Raw genomic sequence first — 22,598 nt, forward strand, 5'->3', positions numbered from 1 at the left:
CAGACCCCATTAATACATTTTTAAAAATGCAAAATTTTCAAATAACTAACCCAGAAAATTATCTTTCCTTGCTAGACTAAACTCAACATCTGAAATCTATACCTACATAATTAGAGTATGTTAGCCAAAAATAAACAAACACATATGTGATTGAAGTTTCTTCTTGTTACCAGAAACTTGCAGGAAGGAAAAATGGGTAGTCAGTATATTTTCTGTTGTTGCTTTTTGTTTTGTTTTATGGTGCTATAGATGGAACCCAAAGACTATTGCACACAAAGTATGTATTCTACTACTCAGCTACATTCCTGAATCCCTCACTCAACATTTCAATTTTTACTTTTTTTGGTTTTGGGGTCATACCCAGCAGCACTCAGGGGTTACTCCTGGCTCTGCACTCAGAAATCACTCCTGGCTGGCTAAGGGACTGACCATATGGGATGTCAGGATTTGAACCACAGTCCATCCTTGGTCAGCTGTGTGCAAGGCAAATACGCTACCTCTGTGCTCTCTCTGGCCCTAATTTTTACTTCTTATAATTCATTAGTTCTAATCAAGATAATATTATTAATATCATTTTTTATCATAATATCAATAAGACATCATAGTCCCTATTACATTTTAATTTAATATTAAATTTTAATTTATATTATTTAAATAATAATCTATTTTAAAATCAAAATTTCAAAAGCTCTTTTTATGTAACAGAAATTATATATGCTGTAGACAAAACTCCTAGGAACTGCTTACTTGAACATATTTCTATTTATCATTTATTTTTGTTTGTTTTTCTGGGGAGATCATATCCAGCTGTGCTCAGGAGTTACTCCTGACTCTCTGCTCAGGGATTATTCCTGGTGGAGTACTGGTGGAACATACGTAGTACAGGGCATCAAACTGGGGTAAAGTGCTATAAGGCAAGCACCCTACCTGCTGTGCTGTCTGGCTCCTATGTATCTTATTTTACAAAAACTGAGTTATTTCCATGTTTATAAGGCAGTCTGGGACAACAAACAAAATAAACAAGACACTTACTGGATAAATACATATTTATCCTAACGTGGTTTAGGTCTGGCTCACGACACAAAACTCATTATTGCTGGGGTAAAAATGAAGGCACATTTATGAAATGACCAGAAGGAATTCCATAATATTTATATGGAAATAATAATACACAAAATTCTGGTTTATTTTCCATTTTAAAATAGGAATCCAAGGAAGTGAAAGTACTCTTCTCATTAAAATCCTAAAAAAACAAAAAACAAAAAACAAAAAAAAAAAACAGAAAAAGAGAAGCTGATTCAAGGACTCATTCAAGTTAAGATTTGTGATACAAATATTTTATCCTTTAACGGGGCAAGCTGATGTGCTCACATCTCAGTTCCAAGTTGCATTTTCACCCGGAAACACCAGTACTTTTGAAGCAAGCTTCGAATGCTTTTCCCGCCACTCTTGCTGTGTTTTCGTAGCACCTATAGCCATAACTGGCGCTTGGGGGCCTTGCATTGTTGACAGGTTCCCTCTCATTTCTTTGGAGCTTATTCAGCTGCTGTAGTTTTTCTCAGAAGTCAGAGCTCCGCATTTTTTATTTCCTGAGGCTGTTGCAAATCGTCTTTCTTAGAAAACTGTGCCAGTTGGGCTGCGAACAGCTCTTCTTTGAGAGGAACTGACAGCCGCTTGGGCGGGTCGGCAAGCGTGGACACGGGTTAACAGCCATGCCCCGCTAGTGTGTGTGTCTCTCTCTGCTTTCCTTTCCCTTGCAGCAGTGCCATCACTGCCCATACCTTGTCATCTCTTTAAAGGATGAGAACAATATTTGGATGAGCTCAGAGAGAAGAAAACCAAATGCTATCCAGGGAACCTATAAAATCATCTCTGACAAAAAAACAATTCTCATTTGTCTCAGCAATGGATGTGGAAATGATTTTCAATGAGAAATAAAACCAGACTGAACAATTCAAGATTCTTTGCTTAGGTTCTCAATTTAGGGAATAAAGGTAACGTCAACTGTTTTTGATTTCAATATATATTTTAAGGTCATCATTGTAACTGCATTTTTGAAATAATAGGAACAACAATGAATTTTTAATAAGCTGTACAATGTAATGCGCTTTCCAAGGTGCTAAGGTAAAGAGAAACACTGTTTGAGGAAGTGGCTCATGTGCGTGTAGATGTGCTGGTGTGCGGTGCTGCTGGCAATCCCGTGGTCCTCGTCCGTGTACCACTGAGGAGAAAGAAAGGTTAAAAAAAATCACAAAAGAGTTGACATTTATAAAAAAACAATATCTCACTTAAAATAAACTCTCAAGACCATACTTGATAAAAAGCAGGCTGTTGTAATTTCCCAATCAGTTTATAAACCAAAACATGATCAAGACTGACTCTCCCTCAAAACTCTGCTGGGGCCCTGGGCTCTGCTTATGCTCGTCGTTAGCAGGTACAGAAACATCTTACTGTAAAAGTCCATGGACTCTATGCACAGTCTACTGAAAACACCCAAACCTACTTTAAAATTTGACCTGAAGGGCACTCAGAATTAATTGTGCCACCTCTAGAAGGGAATGTTTATCTCATTAAGTCCACCGATTTTTATTGCTTTATCAGGTGTCAGATTCCTACTACAACCCTGCAGTAAAAAAAAAAAAGTCTTAAAAGTAAAATAAGTTTCCTAATATTAAGAAATTGAAAAATCTCTTTCTACTTTATATAAGTGAAGTTAAAAGTGAAGTGTATTTTGAGCAAACACTTAGTTTTTTTCCACTGGAATTTTTTTATCTTACATTTCTATAGAAAGAGCTGATGATCTGAAGCAAAAATTTTATTAACTCAAGTCACATTAAACAAGTTGGAAATCACTGCCAGGCAGCCATATATTATGAAGACATAAATTAACTTTTAAAAATGGCTTAAGCTAATCATAATATTTTCCTTGGGATGTCAAAAATCCGATCTCAGCCTCTTTTAAGAGTCTCATGTAAAGGAAGGAAACCAGAACTGTAGTTTGTTGTCAAGTGTCTCATGTGCTCCTAGAAACAGTGGACACCGTTTTAACTGAGCACAAAGCAAGGGAAAGAAAAGGGCAAGGGAAAGATGCTTTTCTATATAATAGACAAGAAAGCTCCATTTCTTTTTGTAGATACTCAAAAATTGTTAATGCTACATATGCAACATAAACATACACATGTATATATCTTATGTGCATACATATATGTACATGTTTATATATGATTTTTCTTAATCTGTGTAGTACAGATAACAAATTTGAACTTTATAGTTGTTAACATCTTTCTGAAGAAGCAACTCTGAATAGGCAGCTTTAGCTATTTCTGGCTTTATAAAATAAGTGTGTGTGTGTATCGCCTCTGGTTGTTCAACAAAAGATAATACAGCAATTGCACATAACTGAAGTGTGTTGCTTATTAATATCCCACTGTTGTTAGAATAGCTAGATAGAAATGGGTTTTTAGAGTTGAGCGGAGCTATTATCATGCTGGTTTCACTTTAGAATTACTCTGCCACACATTTACTGAGTAAGTGATTACTTTTGAATCAAAATAGTAAAGAACTGAATAATCACATGAACAGTAGAGCAGTGTTTTGACACTCCCAGAATATGAAATATTGTGTTTCTCAACCCCAGACTTCTAATATTATTGAACATTACTCTGGGTATGGTTCAAGGAAATCACTTACAACTTTGCAGGGGGGAAAAATGAAAGCCCTTTTAATGTCATGCCTGTCTTCTGAGTCCCCTGAGAAGCAGCCCTGAGAAGAAATCAGCCCATCCATCCAGCAAGTTCCCTCTCCATGCCCAAAGTTTTGCTTATACCATCGCCTGGAAATCCACTCCAGCATCCACCAGTGCTTTGGAAATCTGCGCTGACTGCTGAAAATGAACGTTATCTGCAGGGAGAGAAAGGAAATGCAAAGTAACTAATAGCCACTCCAGTTTTCTGATACCCAAGGGTGGGAAAGGCATCAGAAGAAAGGGTCTGTTTGAAGTTCTAGGACTCAGCATCCCATTTAGCCCAAGACAAGTGAGTTGTGGAAAGCAACACTGTTTTATTGAAGTAAATGTAACAGTCTTGCCCCTCATGCTTTTGTTTTGTCAGTAGTGAAATTGCAAACCTGTCTGTGATACTAAAAAGTCTAATTAACTGAAACTCACCATCTGCTGTTCCATGAATAAGGAGGTACTCAACTTGTTTAAAATTTTCAGCTCTGCTCATGACTGTTGAATTCTGGAATTGGGAAAAAGAATGTCATTATTCAAAAAAAGATCTGCCATAAACTGATTTTTCACTTCAGTTTACAAAATAAAATGTTTTCAGCTGGGGCCCCCTTTGATACAAAATATAGCAAACCGATATTCAAGCAAATGCTGTCTCCATGCATGGCAGAATGCACAGCATGCCCTGTGCCTGGGAGACAGGACTGCAAAGGGAGGATGCCACATCTTCCCTGAGCATGAAGGAGAGGGCACCTGCCACCCATGCTGCACGCAAACCCCCTCAAGTCTCAAATCCCAGATTGGCTGTGTCCTATGCATTAGCACAGGGCAGAGTCTCATATTAGCAATGTATGTTCCATGGGCTTATGTTGTAGTTCAGCCAAAAAGTGTATTGCTATGGCAACCATGTGTCACATGGTGCCATACATGCTACATTTCAAAGAGCCTGTACATAGCATTTGCAACTAAACATACTCTGCAATATGTCATATGAACTTTGGTCCACATTGCTAGGCTCTGAATGAGAAGCTAGTATTACCTCTTTGGGAACAGATGTTTAAAACCTAGAAAAATGCAACATATGTGAGGGGAAAGTGGTGAATAAGATTAAGAATGGCCTTAGAATATCAGGGAGTGATTGTTGTCTATCTCATTCTTTATTGGAGAAAATGATTTTATTGGATCAAGTCATTCCCAAATCATCCAGGGACATGGGATGAAAAATTGGGAAGTCAGCTTTTGAGACCTCCTGGTAGACTTAGTGAGATAGACGCTATAAAACAGGGGGAGATAAAGCATAGGAGATATATTGAATTAAAAAGAGAGCATGTCATCCGCGTATAATTCAAATATGTTTACAAAGTTGGCAAAAGGTAAAAACCATGACATAGACAGTACAGTGACATTGAGAAAAAGTGAATGAGGGATGATTTTTAATGCTTTGTTACAGCCTCAGTATAGGTTGAATATCAGCCATTGAGTTCTACAGTGTCTGGTAAATTGAAGCCAAGTTTTTGAGAAGTAAGTTTTTTTTTTTTTTTTTTGGTTTTTGGGCCACACCTGGCGGTGCTCAGGGGTTACTCCTGGCTGTCTGCTCAGAAATAGCTCCTGGCAGGCACGGGGGACCATATGGGACACCGGGATTCGAACCAACCACCTTTGGTCCTGGATCAGCTGCTTGCAAGGCAAACACCGTTGTGCTATCCATCTGGGCCCAGAAGTAAGTTTTATATACTGCAATGTTCTCTAATACTGCTAACACTAGGTTAGTATCAGGGCCAGAAACTTTGCTAGATTTTTAGCAGGAAAAGGACTAGAATAGTGTGTACACACACTCCAGTCCCTGCTCCCATGCCAGTGACTTCTCTCCCAAAGAAATGTTATTCTCTGACCCTTGTTTTCTATAAAATGGGAATAATGGGACTCCCCCCCGCATCCCTCACAGACACAGGATTAAAGAGACAAGGTTTTCATCTCTCTTTCTTTCTTTCTCTTTTTTTCTCTCTCTCTTTCTTCCTTTCTTCCTTTCTTTCTCTCTTTCTTCCTTTCTTCCTTTCTTTCTTTCTTTCTTTCTTTCTTTCTTTCTTTCTTTCTTTCTTTCTTTCTTTCTTTCTTTCTTTCTTTCTTTCTTTCTTTCTTTCTTTCTTTCTTTCTTTCTTTCTTTCTTCTTTTTTCTTTCTTTCTTTCTTTCTTTCTCTTTCTTTCTTTCTTTCTTTCTTTCTTTCTTTCTTTCTTCTTCTTTCTTTCTTTCTTTCTTTCTTTCTTTCTTTCTTTCTTTCTTCTTTCTTTCTTTCTTTCTTTCTTTCTTCTTTCTTTCTTTCTTTCTTTCTTTCTTTCTTTCTTTCTTTCTTTCTTTCTTTCTTTCTTTCTTTCTTTCTTTCTTTCTTTCTTTCTTTCTTTCTTTCTCTCTCTCTCTCTTTCTCTCTTTCTTTCTTTCTTTCTTTCTTTCTTTCTTTCTTTCTTTCTTTCTTTCTTTCTTTCTTTCTTTCTTTCTTTCTTTCTTTTGTTCTTTCTTCTTTTGAATTACAGTTGCTAAAGTGAGAATTCTATAACAGTGTTCCTTGATAAAAGACAGATGTTATGCTACAGCCTTCAGCACACTCATCCTTAGTACTTGAGGACCAAGCCTCTCAGGACCACCTGTAAAAATCAGAAGTGCCCCTCTGTCTGCCTGCAGTAGGCCCACATCATCCTACCTATACTACATCTCTGTGCCAACATATACCCAAGAACTTTCAGAATAAATATCTAGAAATTATTAAGAGTCATATTGAAGTTTTACTTTATTTTTAAGAAATGCTAAGCTGAAGAGACAGACACGACATTGGTTAGGGCATTTATCTTGCAGGTGGCTGACCTCAGTTCAATCCCAGTACTTCTATGTTCCCACGAGCCTGCCAGCAGTGATACTTGAGTGTTATGCCAGGAGTAAGAGCAGCATACTATCTGATGTGGCCCCAAGCAAAAACAAACAACAGGAAAATAAAAACAAAAAGTGTTCTATATGTATTGTTGTCTTATATGAACATGCATGAATTCACCTATCTGTTCATTTCCCACTCATTTATATTTTGATTCAGTTAATGTGCATAGGTATATACCATCTTAACAATGAGACCCAAGAGAAAAGGGATTTTTTTAGATATATTTTAGTTTTCTTAGTATCTAATAATGTAAGTAACAATAAAGTGTAACTGAAAGGAATTTAAGGACTCCTCATGCACTGTCCACTTTATTCAGTCCTAGTTTTTCAGAAATAAGTGGGAGCAGCTGGAAGAATAACATTCTCATCCTGAAATTTGCTGAGATATACTTTTGCTTACTTTCAACCTTTATATCGTGCCATTAATTAACAACTAGTGAATGTTTATTCTGTAATAGTCACTGTGTTAAGCATCATAAAGAAATTATTTAAAAATATTGCTCCAATCTTAATAACATTGCTATGCGAGTTAAGTCTATGGGACTTTTGTTTTCTTTTTTTGGTTTTTGGGCCACACCCGGCAGTGCTCAGGGGTTACTCCTGGCTGTCTGCTCAGAAATAGCTCCTGGCAGGCACGGGGGACCATATGGGACACCGGGATTTGAACCAACCACCTTTGGTCCTGGATCGGCTGTTTGCAAGGCAAACACCGCTGTGCTATCTCTCCGGGCCCAGGGACTTTTGTTTTCTAATGGAAAGAGATTCCAAAGGAACTAGATTCCATTTAACTCCAGCTGCAATGCTGTAGCTGTCCACACAGACTGAGGCAGAAAGGCATTAACTCCTGTGTTTTTCCTGATTTGGGATCTGCAGAACACAGGTGTTTTGGGTATCCCCCTCAATTCTCCTCCCCCAGCATTCCTATTCCTTGGTCTTTGGTGATGATAAATCAGAAGAGAACAGTTCTGCACAACTCTGTGAGGAGGTGAGTGACTGACTGTGCAGGTGATGTCAAGCCTTATTCAGTGGTAAAATCAGGAGTGATTTTCTGTCCTTCAGAGAGGAAAGGATTAACAATCCCATTTGAATGTCACTGTGGGAAGCTAAACTGTAGACAGAAAAGGCTGGACTTGAACACTGACAGTACACATGAATGACAGTAATCCCCAGACCAAGGGCCATCCCTGTGCTCCTTGGTGCTCCATAGCTCACAGCCACACTCACTGCCTTTCCCCACAGTTAAGCTTGCTATTTGCACATGTAAGAGTTGACTTCAACAAGTAAACCTAACCCAAATATACAGTGGTGTCACCTCTCCTCCAGTACCTCCCTCACTTGGCAACTTAAACAGCAGAAGCTGCTCCTCTAGCCTCGGAGCCATAAAATGGAGAAATGTCATTGAAACATAGAGTAATAGTTGGGAGACATATAAATACGCAGGACAGTTAGCAAGGAATGTGATAACTACTGGAGTTTGGACCAAAACAGTTTCTGGCTGCCTTTTTTTTTTTAAATGGAGTGAATACAGGCTGAAAGAAGACAATTTTTATAAACAAGTAAAACCCTGAGCCTAAGATAAATGTTGTGATGTACACACTGTAGCTGTGATGAACTAGACATGGTGAGAAATGCAACATACTGAGAAAAAGACGAAAACTGTGATAAAAGTGTCATGATGCAAATTGTTTTACATTAACAATATTACACTACAAAGAAAGAAAGACAAATACTTTAATGCAGCAAGAGAAAAATAAAACAAAAGCTTCCTTTGCATCTGCAAGAGAAGTGTGCCATTTCCACTACTTACTTCCCCAGCTCACTGGGAGAACTTTCCAGAGGGGCTTCTTTATGCAAGGAGACAGGCAGATTGAAGGTGCACCCCACTTGCAGTCTCTTGAGCTACATTGAGTATTTCCCCCAGCCCTTAAAGAAGCAGCTGTGGCTCTTTGCCTCAGGAACCACCAAACTGTATTCCCTACCAAATGGTGCCCTGGCTGTAGTGGCTTCTCAGTGAAGACTCTTTCTTACTGGGGACATCTTATGCAGTGCCTGTGAAAGGCAATAATCTCCAAAAGCAGTGAAAGCAAAGAATGCATGTATCAAAGGTATGCTTAAAAACCAGAAATCACTTAGCTGGGCTATTTTAACCCCCTACTCTCCAAGTGGTGATAAGATAATCCTCATTTGTCTATCGATGAAAACAGAAATAAAAAAGGAAATAGATGACTAAGTTAGAAGCCGAATAGTCTATCACCAGTTCCTAAAAAGGATGCTCAGAGTGATAAATGGGCAAGGATGCAATGGTGGTGCAGTTGGCACTCTCCTGAGGCTAGAAACTTCCGGAGAGCCCTGCTGCCAGCAACAGTCTGGCAAAGAGAAGTGGGAAGGATTGGTCCAGTGGCAGTGCCGATTCCACAGCATCCTGCGAGGAGCTTTTCCTTCAAGCCCCAAGAAGAACCATCTGTAGCTACTAGTTGGATCATGCTGGTTCTTCTGTTACCTTCCAACAAATAAATCTTTGTATTTTTTGAAATAAAAGACAGGACTGATTAGAGTAAGAAAGTGCTGTGAGAAACAGAAGGTTTAGCAATCTTTCAGCTACCCCTTGTGCCACCTAAAACCACTGGATAAATTAGCTTTCTGAGTGGAATGGGAGGACTCTGTCATGCTGTGAAAGCTCATTTCATGACAAACACATGTGTCTCACTTAATCCTTTCAATAAATGTGGCACAGGTCTCCTTAACCCCATTACCTAGATGGAGAAACTGAGGTGAAGTAATCAGGCTGCTATTGAGAGGTAAAAGCAGAATATCTGTCTAATTCTAGATCCCAATCCCCACCTTGTCTTACTCTAGTGACCCCTCTTAGCTAAACCATTCAGCACCCTGGCCAAGCTCTAAATCATACAGATGCTGGTCTGATAAACAACCCAGCACTTCAGTGAGATAACATCAAGGATGCTACAGAGGCAGTCTATGAATTCTCTTGTTTGCATTTAAAACCTCACAAATAATTTTGAATAGTGCTATTTTGGGAAACATCGTTAGAGCCACAACAGAGGCCACAGAAAATATTTAAGAAAAAAAAATGAAGTCATCCCACTCTATCAGATGTTTCACTTGTTTACATCCATCAAACAACTGTACCCTGAAGATGCCAAGGAAAAGCTCCCATCAACCCGACAGGGGGCTCTACCTCAGGCCTCACCAAGCAACACTGGCTTCCTTAAAGATCACACAGCAGTCAACATTTTATCAGCACTCAACAAACAAGTTAAGGTTTGGCTGAAATCTGAAGGTCTCTCTCCCTTTGGCATATTCTGGGATAATAGAACAAATGTCAAATCAGTACAAGATGGCATATTTACAAAATTGCACCCTGTTTTGCATAACCTAACGATGCAGCAGTTCTTAAGGATTGAACATTTCAAATCTGCTAGCAGAAGACTGCCAAATCTATGACTGTTTCATACACTTGCCAAAAGCCTATCAAATTTTGAGCAAAATGCAAAATAAATCTCCTCTACAAGTTAAATCAGTCCCTTCTGTGTGTTCCAGGCTGCCCTCTCCTCTTGGCAACAAGGCTTAGGACTTAGGTCCCATTTCTCTGGCCCTTAATCTCCTGTATCTCTTGCAGTGCACTCATTACTCTCTTCCTGATTTCATAACCTGCCTTTGAGCTACCTGCTCTTTCACCTACTTTTTCTCTGTGAGCCATTTCTCTGTGCTATCTCTGGATTCATTAGGCCTGCTTTAAATCCTTCATACATGCAGCTGTTAGCCATGTGTTTAATGGGCTATTCTGCCTCGTTCTACCATGCAGTCTAGGAAGAGAACCTCTATGCTCTCTTTCTCATCACCCTCAATCTTTTTTCCATTGACTTCCAGTAACTGCCCCCTGGCTCTCCATCCCTTGAGTATCAAATGTAACACTTTGTGCCTGTTTGTGTTAGTAAAAGGCAGATCATCAGTGCACTGATGTCAGATCATTTGAGGGAGAATCAAATGGCATCTGACAAAAGAATCCATGTAATGCATTTAGAATACTGCCTCAGGAAGGAAGCAAGCACTTGAAGATTTTAACTAATGAAACTGGATAGTTCTTGGTGAGAAGAAGTGAAGGAAAGGTGAAGTCTAAGTTATTGACTATCTCCCATACCTCACATCTCTCCTCCTTACATGACTGAAAAGACACAGAATTCTTGAAGTCCCATTCACATTTTAGAAACCACCAGTCTTTTGAGAACATATTTATATTCAAGAGAAAGCTTTACTACCTACTCTCTTATTTTGTCTCACAAAGGAGATAATGAACTTTTACATGACTAAAACACTGGTCTGTGAATAGTTGAGCATAAAGTCTCCGAGTAGTGTTATAGGGTTGTACTATTATAGAATTATAGTGTTAGAGGTTTAACTAGAAAAATCTATGACATAATAGAAAATATTCCTATTCAAAGCTCTTCAGAAACCCACTCCTCAGGGGTACAGCCACATCTGTTGTTTGTTCATTGTTTTTGGAGGTTGAGAATACTCTTCCTGACCAATTGATTGCTTTGTTCCAATCTGCCTGTGGTGGACTGAGACTCGCTGCAGAAGAGATAATTGTGCTGAGCACACTGCCTCTTAGTTCTGATTTTCTACTGCACCAGTTTGACCTCTCCATTCAGGACATCCAGACTATCCACTCTTTGGTGTTTTTGGAAGATAAACAGCTTCCTTCTTCTTTGAATTTTTAAGTTGTTTTCTTTTGGAGTCACACTTGACTGTTACAGGTTACTCCTGGCTCTGCACTCAGGAATCTCCCTGGCAGTCTTGAATAACCACATGGGATGCTGGGGATTGAAAATGGTTGGTGGCATACAAGGCAAAGGCTGTTGTATAATTGTTCTGGCCATCTTTGAATTTTTTTAAAGTTCTCTGTCTTGTTATGTGAAAGTTGGCATGTGACTATCTACAATAAGAATCTTAGGGCCCGGAGAGATAGCACAGCGGTGTTTGCCTTGCAAGCAGCCGATCCAGGACCAAAGGTGGTTGGTTCCAATCCCAGTGTCCCATATGGTCCCCCGTGCCTGCCAGGAGCTATTTCTGAGCAGACAGCCAGGAGTAACCCCTGAGCACCGCCGGGTGTGCCCCCCCCCCCAAAAAAAAAGGAATCTTAGGGACTCATCACTAAATTGGTCAAGTCTTAGTCTCAAAATATCTTAGTCCTACATTTCACAATCAGAGGCCATGTGACACCTGTTTGGCCCCAGAAAATTCCAAAGAGGGCCCCAAATAGAAATCAATAAATTGGAGCCACAGCATGAGACTAGGGGCCAAGTTCTTGGATGACTGGGGAGGGCACATAGGAAGGAAACAAGATCAGAAGGGGACCATGATCTGAAAAGACTGAAAAACAGTGAGTTAATCTATAGACGGTCTATTTGTAAGAGAAAAGGGTATTTGATTTGATTGTATGGCACCCCTGAGGCACTGGTTTTCCTGTAGATCAGATTTCAGTCTTCACAAGCTGGACAGCTAAGCAAGGCAGCCCTGTCCAGTGCACATATACAAAGGGTTCCTTTCATTCCATATCCTGACCTTTGTTTTTACAAAAATGTGTTTCTCTTGGTGATTTAGATTTGTCAAAGTTTTCTAAATCTGGGTAATCATCAAATAATGAATTACTTCTCATGTAAGTTTTATTAAAAATTATATCCTCTTCCTAAGGCTACAATATCAATAATTCTTTTCCTGTGAACATGGAGAATAGATAAAGACTTTACTTATTTATTTTACACCCTTGAGCACTATTAAGCTGAATGTGCTGAAGAAGGTGAGTAGACTAGTTGAAATCTAAGTCATTTAAATGTTTTTGGACATATTTCCTTTTTCCTTCTGAGCCATGAACATGTATAGAGAGGTAGAAGCATCTGAGAAACTGTCTTTGTGTTTTCAAAGAGTGTGAAAAGAGGGAGGGAAGGAGAGAGAGAGAGAGAGAGAGAGAGAGAGAGAGAGAGAGAGAGAGAGAGAGAGAGAGAGAGAGAGAGAGAGAGAGAGAGAGAGAGAGAGAGAGAGAGAAAACCTGGGAGAAAAAAGTAAAAGAAGATGGGGTCCAGAGGGGCAGCTGGGGCCTTGGAGGAAAATAGAATCTTTGAATATATTCTTGCCAGAGACAAAAGCACAGGCTCATTAAAAAAACAAAGGAGGGCAGCTTTATTCTAAAGCCTGCTGTGCACCAAATATAGGCACTTAGATTCAGTTCTCCAACATTTTGAGGAAGCAACTTATCAGAGTGGAAACAATTCAGTTCAGGCTTTTGCCTCCCTTTCTCCTGCCCACCTTAACTACAGCCCAACCAAATAATTCCTCTGAGTAACACATTGGGAACCTTTAGCTCCCTGGTACTGGCAGTTTTAATGCGTCCATTGCCAGCAATGAATTTTGTGCCAAGAAAAGCCGACTCCTGGCGTGGAAGGATTAAACAGTCCTCGGCAGCCATCTGTGCAGTGAAGTGGAAGAGTGACTTTGTGCACCCAGTGTGTGCGTGTTGCCATTGGCAGTAGGAAGTTACTTCTATTTACATGACTACCTCCTGCAGTGAACACCTAAGGGGACACACAAAATTGGCTGGGGGAGGGGGGAAATGTAGATGGAGGCAGAGGGGTATCTGAGTGGAAATGATGCGGAAAGCTGGAGAAAGCAATAGGTTGCAAGGACAGATTGAAACTAATTGTTCTAGAGTAGGAGGAGGGCTGTTGCAGAAGGAAACATCATGGGTCTTTGTTTTATCCTGCGGATCAACAGTTCTCCCTCAGGGAGTGGGGTTTGCATTATATATATCCTTGTGGGTCAAGGTTCAAGTTCTTTTCGAAATTGGATTTAAAAAAATGAACTTTTTACTCATCACATATCAATTTCTACAGTTGGGATTAAGATCCTGAGCTCTGTTGTTTTAGAAGCCTGGTAGTACTTAGGATATTTGAGAAAAAAATTTGGCATCTCCTTCAATAAGGCATACCTAAGGAGGGACGATTTCTAATGCAAACAGATGCTAAGTTGTTGACAAGGAAATTCAAACTGTAAAATAAGTAAAATGATTGAGAATGGGAAGGCTATTTGGGGCAATCCCAGTGAGGTCAGGGCTGATTTCTGGCTCTGTGGTCAGGGTTCACTCCTGGTGGTACAATTGAGGACCAAAGTGGTTCGGGGATCAAACCAAGGTTGGCTGTGTGTAAGGTAAGGCTTAAGCCTTAAGCCCTAAGGCTGTGTGTAACCTAAATTCTTGTATTTACTATCTTGCCAGTCCCCCATTAGAACTTTTATAGTAATATTTTACTTCAAGAAGTTTTTCAAAAAATATTTTAAGGTTTATCATTTTTACGAGGTAATCCAAAGAGTACAATATTGAATAAGTAGTCTAGAAATGAAAATACTGCATGAGGCAAAAGACAAAACTAAGAAATGTGAGGTCAACACAGACAAACTGAGATGTGCATGAGCAATATTATTGGACTTTGAATCCAGAATGAGGGAGCACTACGAGCTTCTTCTTTTGAAGCTGTTCACATTTTCTAATAGAGCGAGATAGAGAAATGATGCAGGTAGAAAGCACAGACAACAAAGGTACAAAGAGAAATGCCACAAAACATTCAGAGATTAGAGAACATGTTAAACACAGTTAAAAAATGTGAGCTGGTATCTGAGTACATAGAAAATGTTTACAGAAGTGCTGCAGGAGGAGGTTAACCTCGTAAATATGAGTGTTATAGATTGTGTAGAAAGACAAGCTAACAGAAGACAAAGGCAGTTATTGTTCTAAAAGGTGAGAATCCTTTGGCAGCAACAATTTTGGTTCCAAAGAAGGAAAAGGATGGGTAATGTCATTTGTTAAGTATGGAGACAAAGATGGGAGAGAATCAAACTGGCAGGTGAGACAATTAACACAAAGGCATACAGTTGGGGTACGGAACTGCTTTGTAGTGTGTGGAAGGCAATTTGCACAGCTCAATTTACCTGTTGCTTCTTTTGTATCTTGACTGAAAGATATGTAAACACACAGTGGCACTAACTCAGACAAGTAGCCTCCTCTCCCCACAAGGGAGGTGTTAGTTTAGCCTTGCTGACTAAAACAAATAAGCTGAATGAAAAGAAAAGAGTCCACTCTTACCTAGCAAGACTAGAAATTGAATCTGAGCTCTATTGTACTTTGATAAAATGGCTTCAGAATCCATAGAAATTGTACTCCCAAATTGTAAGAATTACTCAAAGTAATGTATCCATATGAAACCCAAGTATTGGGTTTATGAAATACTTGGGGAAAAATTGTGTTCATGGGGCCAGAGTGTTGGCACAAGCAGTAAGGCATCTGCTTTGCCCGCTCTAGTCTAGGAAGGACCAAGGTTCGATCCCCTGGTGTCCCATATGGTCTGCCAAGCCAGGAGCTATTTCTGAGTGTATAGCCAGGAGTAACCTACTAACGTCACTATGTGTGGCCCAAAAACAACAACAACAAGAACAACAACAAAATTTGTTCTTAAAATATTTTCTCAATGTTTTTCCTTCCTTCCTTCCTTCCTTCCTTCCTTCCTTCCTTCCTTCCTTCCTTCCTTCCTTCCTTCCTTCCTTCCTTCCTTCCTTCCTTCCTTCCTTCCTTCCTTCCTTCCTTCCTTCCTTCCTTCCTTCCTTCCTTCCTTCCTTCCTTCCTTCCTTCCTTCCTTCCTTCCTTCCTTCCTTCCTTCCTTCCTTCCTTCTTCTCATCTCCTTTTTCTATTTTTGTATCATACCCAAAGTGTTCCTGGCTCTGCTCAGGGATCATTCAGGGAAGTGTATGGAATAAATCACTTTCCTATAAAATAGTTTGGACTTTCCCTGAAAAAAGGTGAATGCTGGATGATTTACCTTGTCATCTCTAAGTATTTACTAACAAACATGAAAGAATATAGAATGTTCCAGAATATGTCCAAATATTAGAAAAGTAGTGAGGTTAACACTTCCAACAGAACCAGTGGGGCACTGAAAAGAGTATTCTGGCATTGTGGCCATTTACACATTAGAATATGGCTGCCAATGATCAGCAGATCCTAGTTCAAATGCTTTAGCCCATCTGCAGAACAACCTGCTCACTGGTTCTCCTATGGGGCAATGACTTATTTGGATACTATTCAGTAATTTGGGTTCAAAGGTTTTGCAGATATTGTCCAACTGTAGCTGTACTCTTCATCTGCTTTTCTCAAATCTTATGTAAGAAAACTCTAGCTATTTGGCTATGAAGAAGAAAATTATTGGCTTATACATGCATCTTCATTATGATAATACCATAAGAAATTTTAATCTACAACTAAAGGTTTAGAGAATCTTTGGGGCTTTAAAGAAATATGTTGGGTTTGACATGTTTTCTAAACTGAGGTTTTTATAATTAAAGTAATTATCGGGTGTTGCTTTGTATTTCCAAATGAATGCATATTGTGACCTATATAGCATACGACAAAGACTATAATTATGCAGAATATAGAAGGGGAAGCTATTGGAGTATCTCTATACCACCTGTGTTATTTCTTTTTAACAAGAATTTTGTTGGAAATAAAAATATTTTTTCTAGAATAATGCACTTTAAAATATTCTACAATTTCCTATAAATAGATCATAAAATTTTTCTGTTTCCACATCTCTTACCCTGTAGTGGTCAAGGTTGTCTTCTAGAGTTGGGAGACTCATATAACGTTCTGTGTACACTGAGTCTATAATGGAAAAACAATGGGAGAAGAGTTATTTATACAATAAAAACTAATGTTCCTAAATTTATGTAGCCTATTATCCCCTTTTCAGAAGAAAAAATTTTACTCAGTGCCCCCTGGAACTTTACCTTCTTTAAGGAAAGAAAAATAAAGTGATCTCCAATTATACAAAAAGCAATCACAAACCTTCTCCTCAAATTGAACCTATGTCACTCACTTTGGTAAACACTGTCCCAATTTATGCATGGGTGCACAGTTATTACACTCAGAAATATCTCATTGGATAATTTTACTCATTTTTATTTGGTTATGCTTAAGGCACTGTGATATATCAAATTATTCATAACTGAGTTTCAGTCATACAGTGTTCCAACACTAATCCCATTACCAGTATCAACTTCCCTCCACCAGTATCTCTGATTTCCTTCCAACCCCTGAATCCCCTTAAAAAGGGGATTCAAATATTTTTTTAGATATCATAATTTACAATACTGTTACTGATTATGTTTCATGCTTGACACATTCTAGCTCAACACATAAACACACACCCTAAAATGCCAGTCCTGGGAGAAAGCTCATAAGCCAAAGTACATGCCTTGCCTGTGGAAGCACTATATGGCCCAATGCAGTGTGTGGAGTGCTTCCCCTGACTTCCCAAAATTTTTCAGTGAAAAAATTAGTTGTGATCAAATTCTAATATAACTTAAAAATATGTCATAGCTTTTTTGAAAGATGGCCCTCTAAATGATCAGATTACTGTAAAAAATTAAGTAGAATAATAGATTATCATTGTGCCATTATGATTTGAATTTCACAACAATTGTACAGGCAATTCAATATTAATATAATTAAGTAAATTAATATATCAACCTCAAGCAACATTTAACCTTTTTGAATGACATTTTAACTTTTAACATTTTTTTAACTTAAAAATGAATGCCAGTTATTTCACATGAACTCACCATGCCATTTTTATAGAAAAAAGTATGTCCCTTTATATACTTGTCTGAAGAAGATTATGTGCAATGGCTAAAAAAAAGTTCAGGCTGTTTTTTTGCTACAAAATTAAGGTTATAGAAGGTACAGAAAAAGTTTATCTTCTTGCCATTTCTGATTCTTTCCTCCTACTAAGGGCACCACTGATCACCCCTTAGAAATCCCACTTGGACTTTGTATATGAAGCATTTCTTAGTGATGAAGAGGATATTGTAGAGTATTTTTTATCTACATAAAGACAGTAGAATAAAAAAAAATCTCCATTTCAGTTCTCTTCTTGACACTCAAAGCCTTTTTAATCTGACCTTTTCCTAAAGAAAAAGATATGTGCCTTTTTTTTGTTTGTTTGTTTTGTTTTGTTTTGTTTTTTTTTTTTTTTTTTTTTTTTTTTTTTTTTTGGTTTTGGGTCACATCTGGCAGTGCTCAGGGGTTTACCCTGGCTCTGAACTCAGAAATTACTCCAGGCAGACTCTGAACCATGCAGGATGCTGGAGATCAAACCCTGGTTTACCGCTTACAAGGCAAACACCCTACCCACTGTGCTATTGCTCTGGCCTCAATTCATGCTTTCTTTTTATCCTGCTAATTTGTGCAACCCTAAACTCATATTAAAATAAAGATAATGAGGGTATATAAAAACAAAGTAGAATGGGTCTAGAAAATAAACAAAGTTGAATTTTTAGATTTGAAAAATATTTTGAATTTGTTGATAACTACTGTGCAGAAAATATGTAAGTCTTTCACAATAACAGCATAAGTGCGATTGTTTTATCCATATAGTATCTCTAAAATGAATCAGCTTATTTGCTGTAGAAACACTGATACCTAAAAAGGAAGAAATATTTTTACTGGAATGCAAAGGTCATAATTCAACATGCCTTCACACAGGACAGCTATTACATACCATAGTACTCCCACCGGGACACAGGTGCCACAGCAATCCCACATTTGAAAACACCACTTCCTGCTCCCAGGACCATTGAGGTGACATACCCTCCATATGACTAAGAAATGGAAACAGTTATTTTTATGGAGATAAAAGAATTAAAGACATATGGTAAGCTAGTTGCATTTCTCACATCTTTATATACTATGCTTCTTTAGAGAAAGCATGGTAGCTAGAGAAGGCTTAAATTGGCCTTAATTGGACAGTATCTAAAAACTACATATTCAAAGCCCTGGGCCATAGAAGCATTGAAGGAAAGACACTAAAAATCAGCAGGGTAGTTCTAATTAAAGGATGGGAGATACAATAAACATAAATTCATTACATATTTTATGAATAAATTAAATTTTACACATGAATTACAGTTCATACACTGGCTCCCTCTCTCTCTTCCTTTTTTCTTCTTCTCTCCCTCTTTCTCAGTTTTCTTCTTTCTTTTCATTCTCATCTCTCTTCATCATAACAAAGGTATAAAACTGGTTTAGTGAAGAGTTTTTGCAAAAAATTTTATTTTGACTTTCTTAGCTGAAAATTATAGACATGATTTTCATCTCCAAATATTTACATATTAAAAATAAATCTTTCTTGCTTTCTGCTCTTGTTAACTTTAACTAAGGAATACATCTAGATTTATTATCAGAGCAACTACTTACCCAACCCCAAATTGCAATCCGTTTGTCATCCACAAACCCCATTTTTACAAATTCTCTAAAATACATAAAAGAAATCCAGAAATTAATATTGCACTATCAGCAGAAAACTAAGATAACTAATCCAATGTAAAACCCTATCATTTGTACTGTATTTCATTTGATTAGAAATGAAAATAAATTGCTGCAGGTAACTTAACTAAAACTTGAGATAAATATCAACCATTTTACCTTTAGAGACAGATGAACATAGTTTACTTTAATTAAACTCCATAAAATATTCTCTCTCCCTCTCTATGATTGTGTGTGTGTGTGTGTGTGTGTGTGTGTGTGTGTGTGTGTGTGTGTGTGTGTGTTTGATTCATAGAAAACAAATTCTGGCAGTTTTTTTCACAGTTTCATATAAAAATTTGCAGCCCAGATGCACTTTTCTTTACATAATTGAATTTAAATCTCTCCAGATGTTTTTCAGTTTGAGAGAGGCTGTCCCAGCAATGGAAAATTACAAGGGCATAGAGAACATCTGGGTAGAGCTTAGCAATGTCGCTGGGCCCCCTCCCTGACAACTAAAACACCATTCTCTAAGTAAATCCCTTACTGTGCTGTGTGTTGATTAGCTAACTCAGTATCATTAAATAAAAATCAATTTCTTTTTGATAGAGTAAGGAGTTTGTTTTGCCACTAAATTATCTTCAACCAGATAAAAATGGAGAAATTGTGGGAGCCAGTTAAAATTCAGAAAAATATTTTGCTCACCTATTTCTTAGTCTACATCAAAATGTGGTTTCTTTAGTTAAAAAATAATCGAGCAGTCTAATTGAGGGAGGATTGCTGAAACAAGTTCACAAGATTTTTTCATACTGTCTATAGATTAAGAAAGAGGCAGAACATTTACTTAATATAGCAAAAATTATTTTTATTTGTAATACGGTCATTAATATTAGTAAGCATGAAGATTTAAGATTATTTTTGCATTTTGAAAGCATTGAGAAAACTTGTAGTAAAAAATTACCATTGATTTTAATTTTACCCAGCATTTCTCATGCATATTTAAAAATGGAATCTTTTAACAATGAAGTGAAGCTGCAAAGGCTGAGGAAGAAGGGACCTTGGAACAGAGAGGGGTAGGAGGGTGTTATTGTCACTATGACTATGCTGTTTGTTTAGCAATGCAAATATAAAATAATAACATAGAAATGGTTGTAAATCACATTACCAGAGTAGAAAAAACTGAATTAAAAAAATAAATTTATCAAATGAGACTGTTTTGTGATACTGAAGAGGGTAGAGAACACTTGTATTGCCTTATATGTGACTTTGAAAATTTTTTGCTTGCAATTGATATTTCTCTTGGGCTTATCTCAGATAATTAATATTAAAAAAACTCTAAAAATATGGGTCAGAGTGGTAGTGCAGCAGTAGGGTGTTCCCTTACACGTAGCTGACCTAGGACAAACCACGGTTCGATCCCCTGGTGTCCCATATAGTCCCCCAAATCAGGAGCGATTTCTGAGTGCATAACCAGGTTTAACCCCTGAGCATCACCAGGTGTGGCCCAAAAACAAACAAACAAAAAACAAAATTTAAATAAATTTGTGCTTAGATTGAATTGAAAATAAATTAGGTAATAGGTCATGCAAGATGTACACTTGCATACTTGTTTGATTCCACTCATCAGCATCTATGTTCTGTAGCATTCTTTATAGTTGCCAAAATGGCATTTAAGAGCTGGGTGGTAGAGCAAGAGTTAGGGCTCAGGGCATACAGACCTATTTATGTAAGCCCTTGACTCTGGTTCAACCTTAGCACCACAGGACAATGTAGCAGCCCCCTCCCTGCATCACTCTGGAGACCCCTTGAGCAGCACTCCGTGCGGCCCTAGAGATTCCATATTGCAGAGTCTAAGCAGGACCAAGCAGCATATTGCTGCCCTGCACAGTTACCTAAATTTTTCTGCGAGTATCTCTCTTTGTACCTCAAACTGTATTGATAGCCAGAGTTGTATATTGTGGATTCTTCACTATAAAATTTTAGAACTTTCATCAACAATTTGACATGCCCTGGTAAAATTATTGTCTTTCATGGAACACAAATGTAAATAACCAGTTTTAAAATATAACTAGACCAAATCTGTATTGTCTAATTACTAACTTTAATATGAGGTCATGGATATTCTAAATTTGTCATTTTAAAATTCCTTTCCTTAAAAATATATTTTCTTCCATTGAGAGGAAGTCATTTACAATGTTAAACAATCTATTATGGCTATGTTTCCTTAGACATTTAATCAGTTGCTCATAGAAATGCATTTTCCATTTACAAGGTGAATTTTCCACTTAACAAGTGTAGGAGTTATAATGAGGTGTGGCTTAAAATCCTGTTATTTTAGTTAATGATCATTTCTTCTCATCTCAAATCTTTAGGCTTTGAAGATCCATCTCACAAATTTCCTATGCAGCTGCAATGATAATGCCAAGTAAAACATTTTTTATTTTATATGTATGTTCCTCATAATCAGCATTTATAATTGAAATCTCTCTTAAGCCAGATCACATTTATGTAGGCTTTATGTTAAAACAGCACAAGAATGAGACATGATAAATACTTAAAGAAGCTCATAATTATGAACAATGTGGAACCATGTGCCAGTTTCTGTTTCCCCTCAGCCCCTGCTACAGCAGAAGAATTACCTCATCTAAAATATCTGAGCTCTCCTAGGACTGAGCTGTCACCCTCCTACAGTGTTACATGCACTGGACTCCTCTAATTATATTTGGTGGTGCTTTGCTTGTTTATGTGTGTTTAATTACTTTTTTAGAGGTACATTTATATCTCAGTTGGTCAATGTAATTAATGAATTTCCAGTCTGTTCCTTGTAGGTGGTAGCACATTTGTCAATATCTTTTCTAGAGGAATCTAGAAATGTTTTCTTTAAAACTCTGTAAAAATCAACACATACATTTCAATCTATAATATCTAAGATCTCTCTGACATCTTCGCAAAAAATGTACCTCAAGATTACAAATTCATACCGACACTCTAAAACCTCTACACTTTAAATTGAAGGGCCAGAGAGATATTACAAGGTGTAGGGTGCTCAATTTGCACACACTTGACCTAAATTCAATTCTTAGCAAGAATCTGACCTAAATTCAAGCCCCTAAGAACTTCCAGTGAAGAACCAGGAGTAATCCCTGACCACTGCTGGGTGTGGTCCCCAAAAGACACAAACAAAATCCCAATAGTAACTAAATTGAGGAATGAACCTACTCTTCTTTTTAGGGGCCACACCTGGTGGCACTGAGGAATTAGTCCTGGCTCTATGCTCAGAAATCATTTCTTGGGGGCGAGGGGGCAGCAGAGAGATAGCACAGTGATAGGCAATTTGTCTTGCAAGCAGCCAGCCCAGGATCAACAGTGATTCGAATCCCTGCAACCCATATAGTCCCCCGTGCCTGCCAGGAGCAATTTCTGAACAGAGAGCCAGGAGTAACCCCTGAGCGCCACCAGGTGTGACCCAAAATCCCTAAATAAATAAATAAATAAATAAATAAATAAATAAATAAATAACCTTTTAAAAAAAGAAGTTATTTCTTGGAGGATCGGAGGACCATATGGAATGCTGGGAATCGAAACT

At 38.0% G+C, this 22,598-nt stretch overlaps 1 protein-coding gene across 1 annotated transcript in view; it reads right to left on the reverse strand.

Moving 5' to 3' along the window:
- Positions 1 to 2,086: 2,086 nt before the first annotated feature.
- Positions 2,087 to 22,598, reverse strand: part of DPP4 (dipeptidyl peptidase 4) — a 94,446-nt gene continuing 73,934 nt past the window's right edge. The window contains exons 21-26 of the mRNA XM_049773366.1: positions 18,965 to 19,019; positions 18,270 to 18,369; positions 16,308 to 16,372; positions 4,166 to 4,238; positions 3,827 to 3,900; positions 2,087 to 2,221 (exon numbers count right to left, since the gene is read on the reverse strand). Of these exons, the coding sequence (XP_049629323.1) occupies positions 2,120 to 2,221; positions 3,827 to 3,900; positions 4,166 to 4,238; positions 16,308 to 16,372; positions 18,270 to 18,369; positions 18,965 to 19,019 (469 nt within the window). The 3' untranslated portion in view covers positions 2,087 to 2,119. The remainder of the gene's footprint in view (positions 2,222 to 3,826; positions 3,901 to 4,165; positions 4,239 to 16,307; positions 16,373 to 18,269; positions 18,370 to 18,964; positions 19,020 to 22,598) is intronic.

This window comes from Suncus etruscus, chromosome 5 (genome assembly GCF_024139225.1).
Source record: "Suncus etruscus isolate mSunEtr1 chromosome 5, mSunEtr1.pri.cur, whole genome shotgun sequence".
Lineage (NCBI taxonomy): Eukaryota > Metazoa > Chordata > Mammalia > Eulipotyphla > Soricidae > Suncus > Suncus etruscus.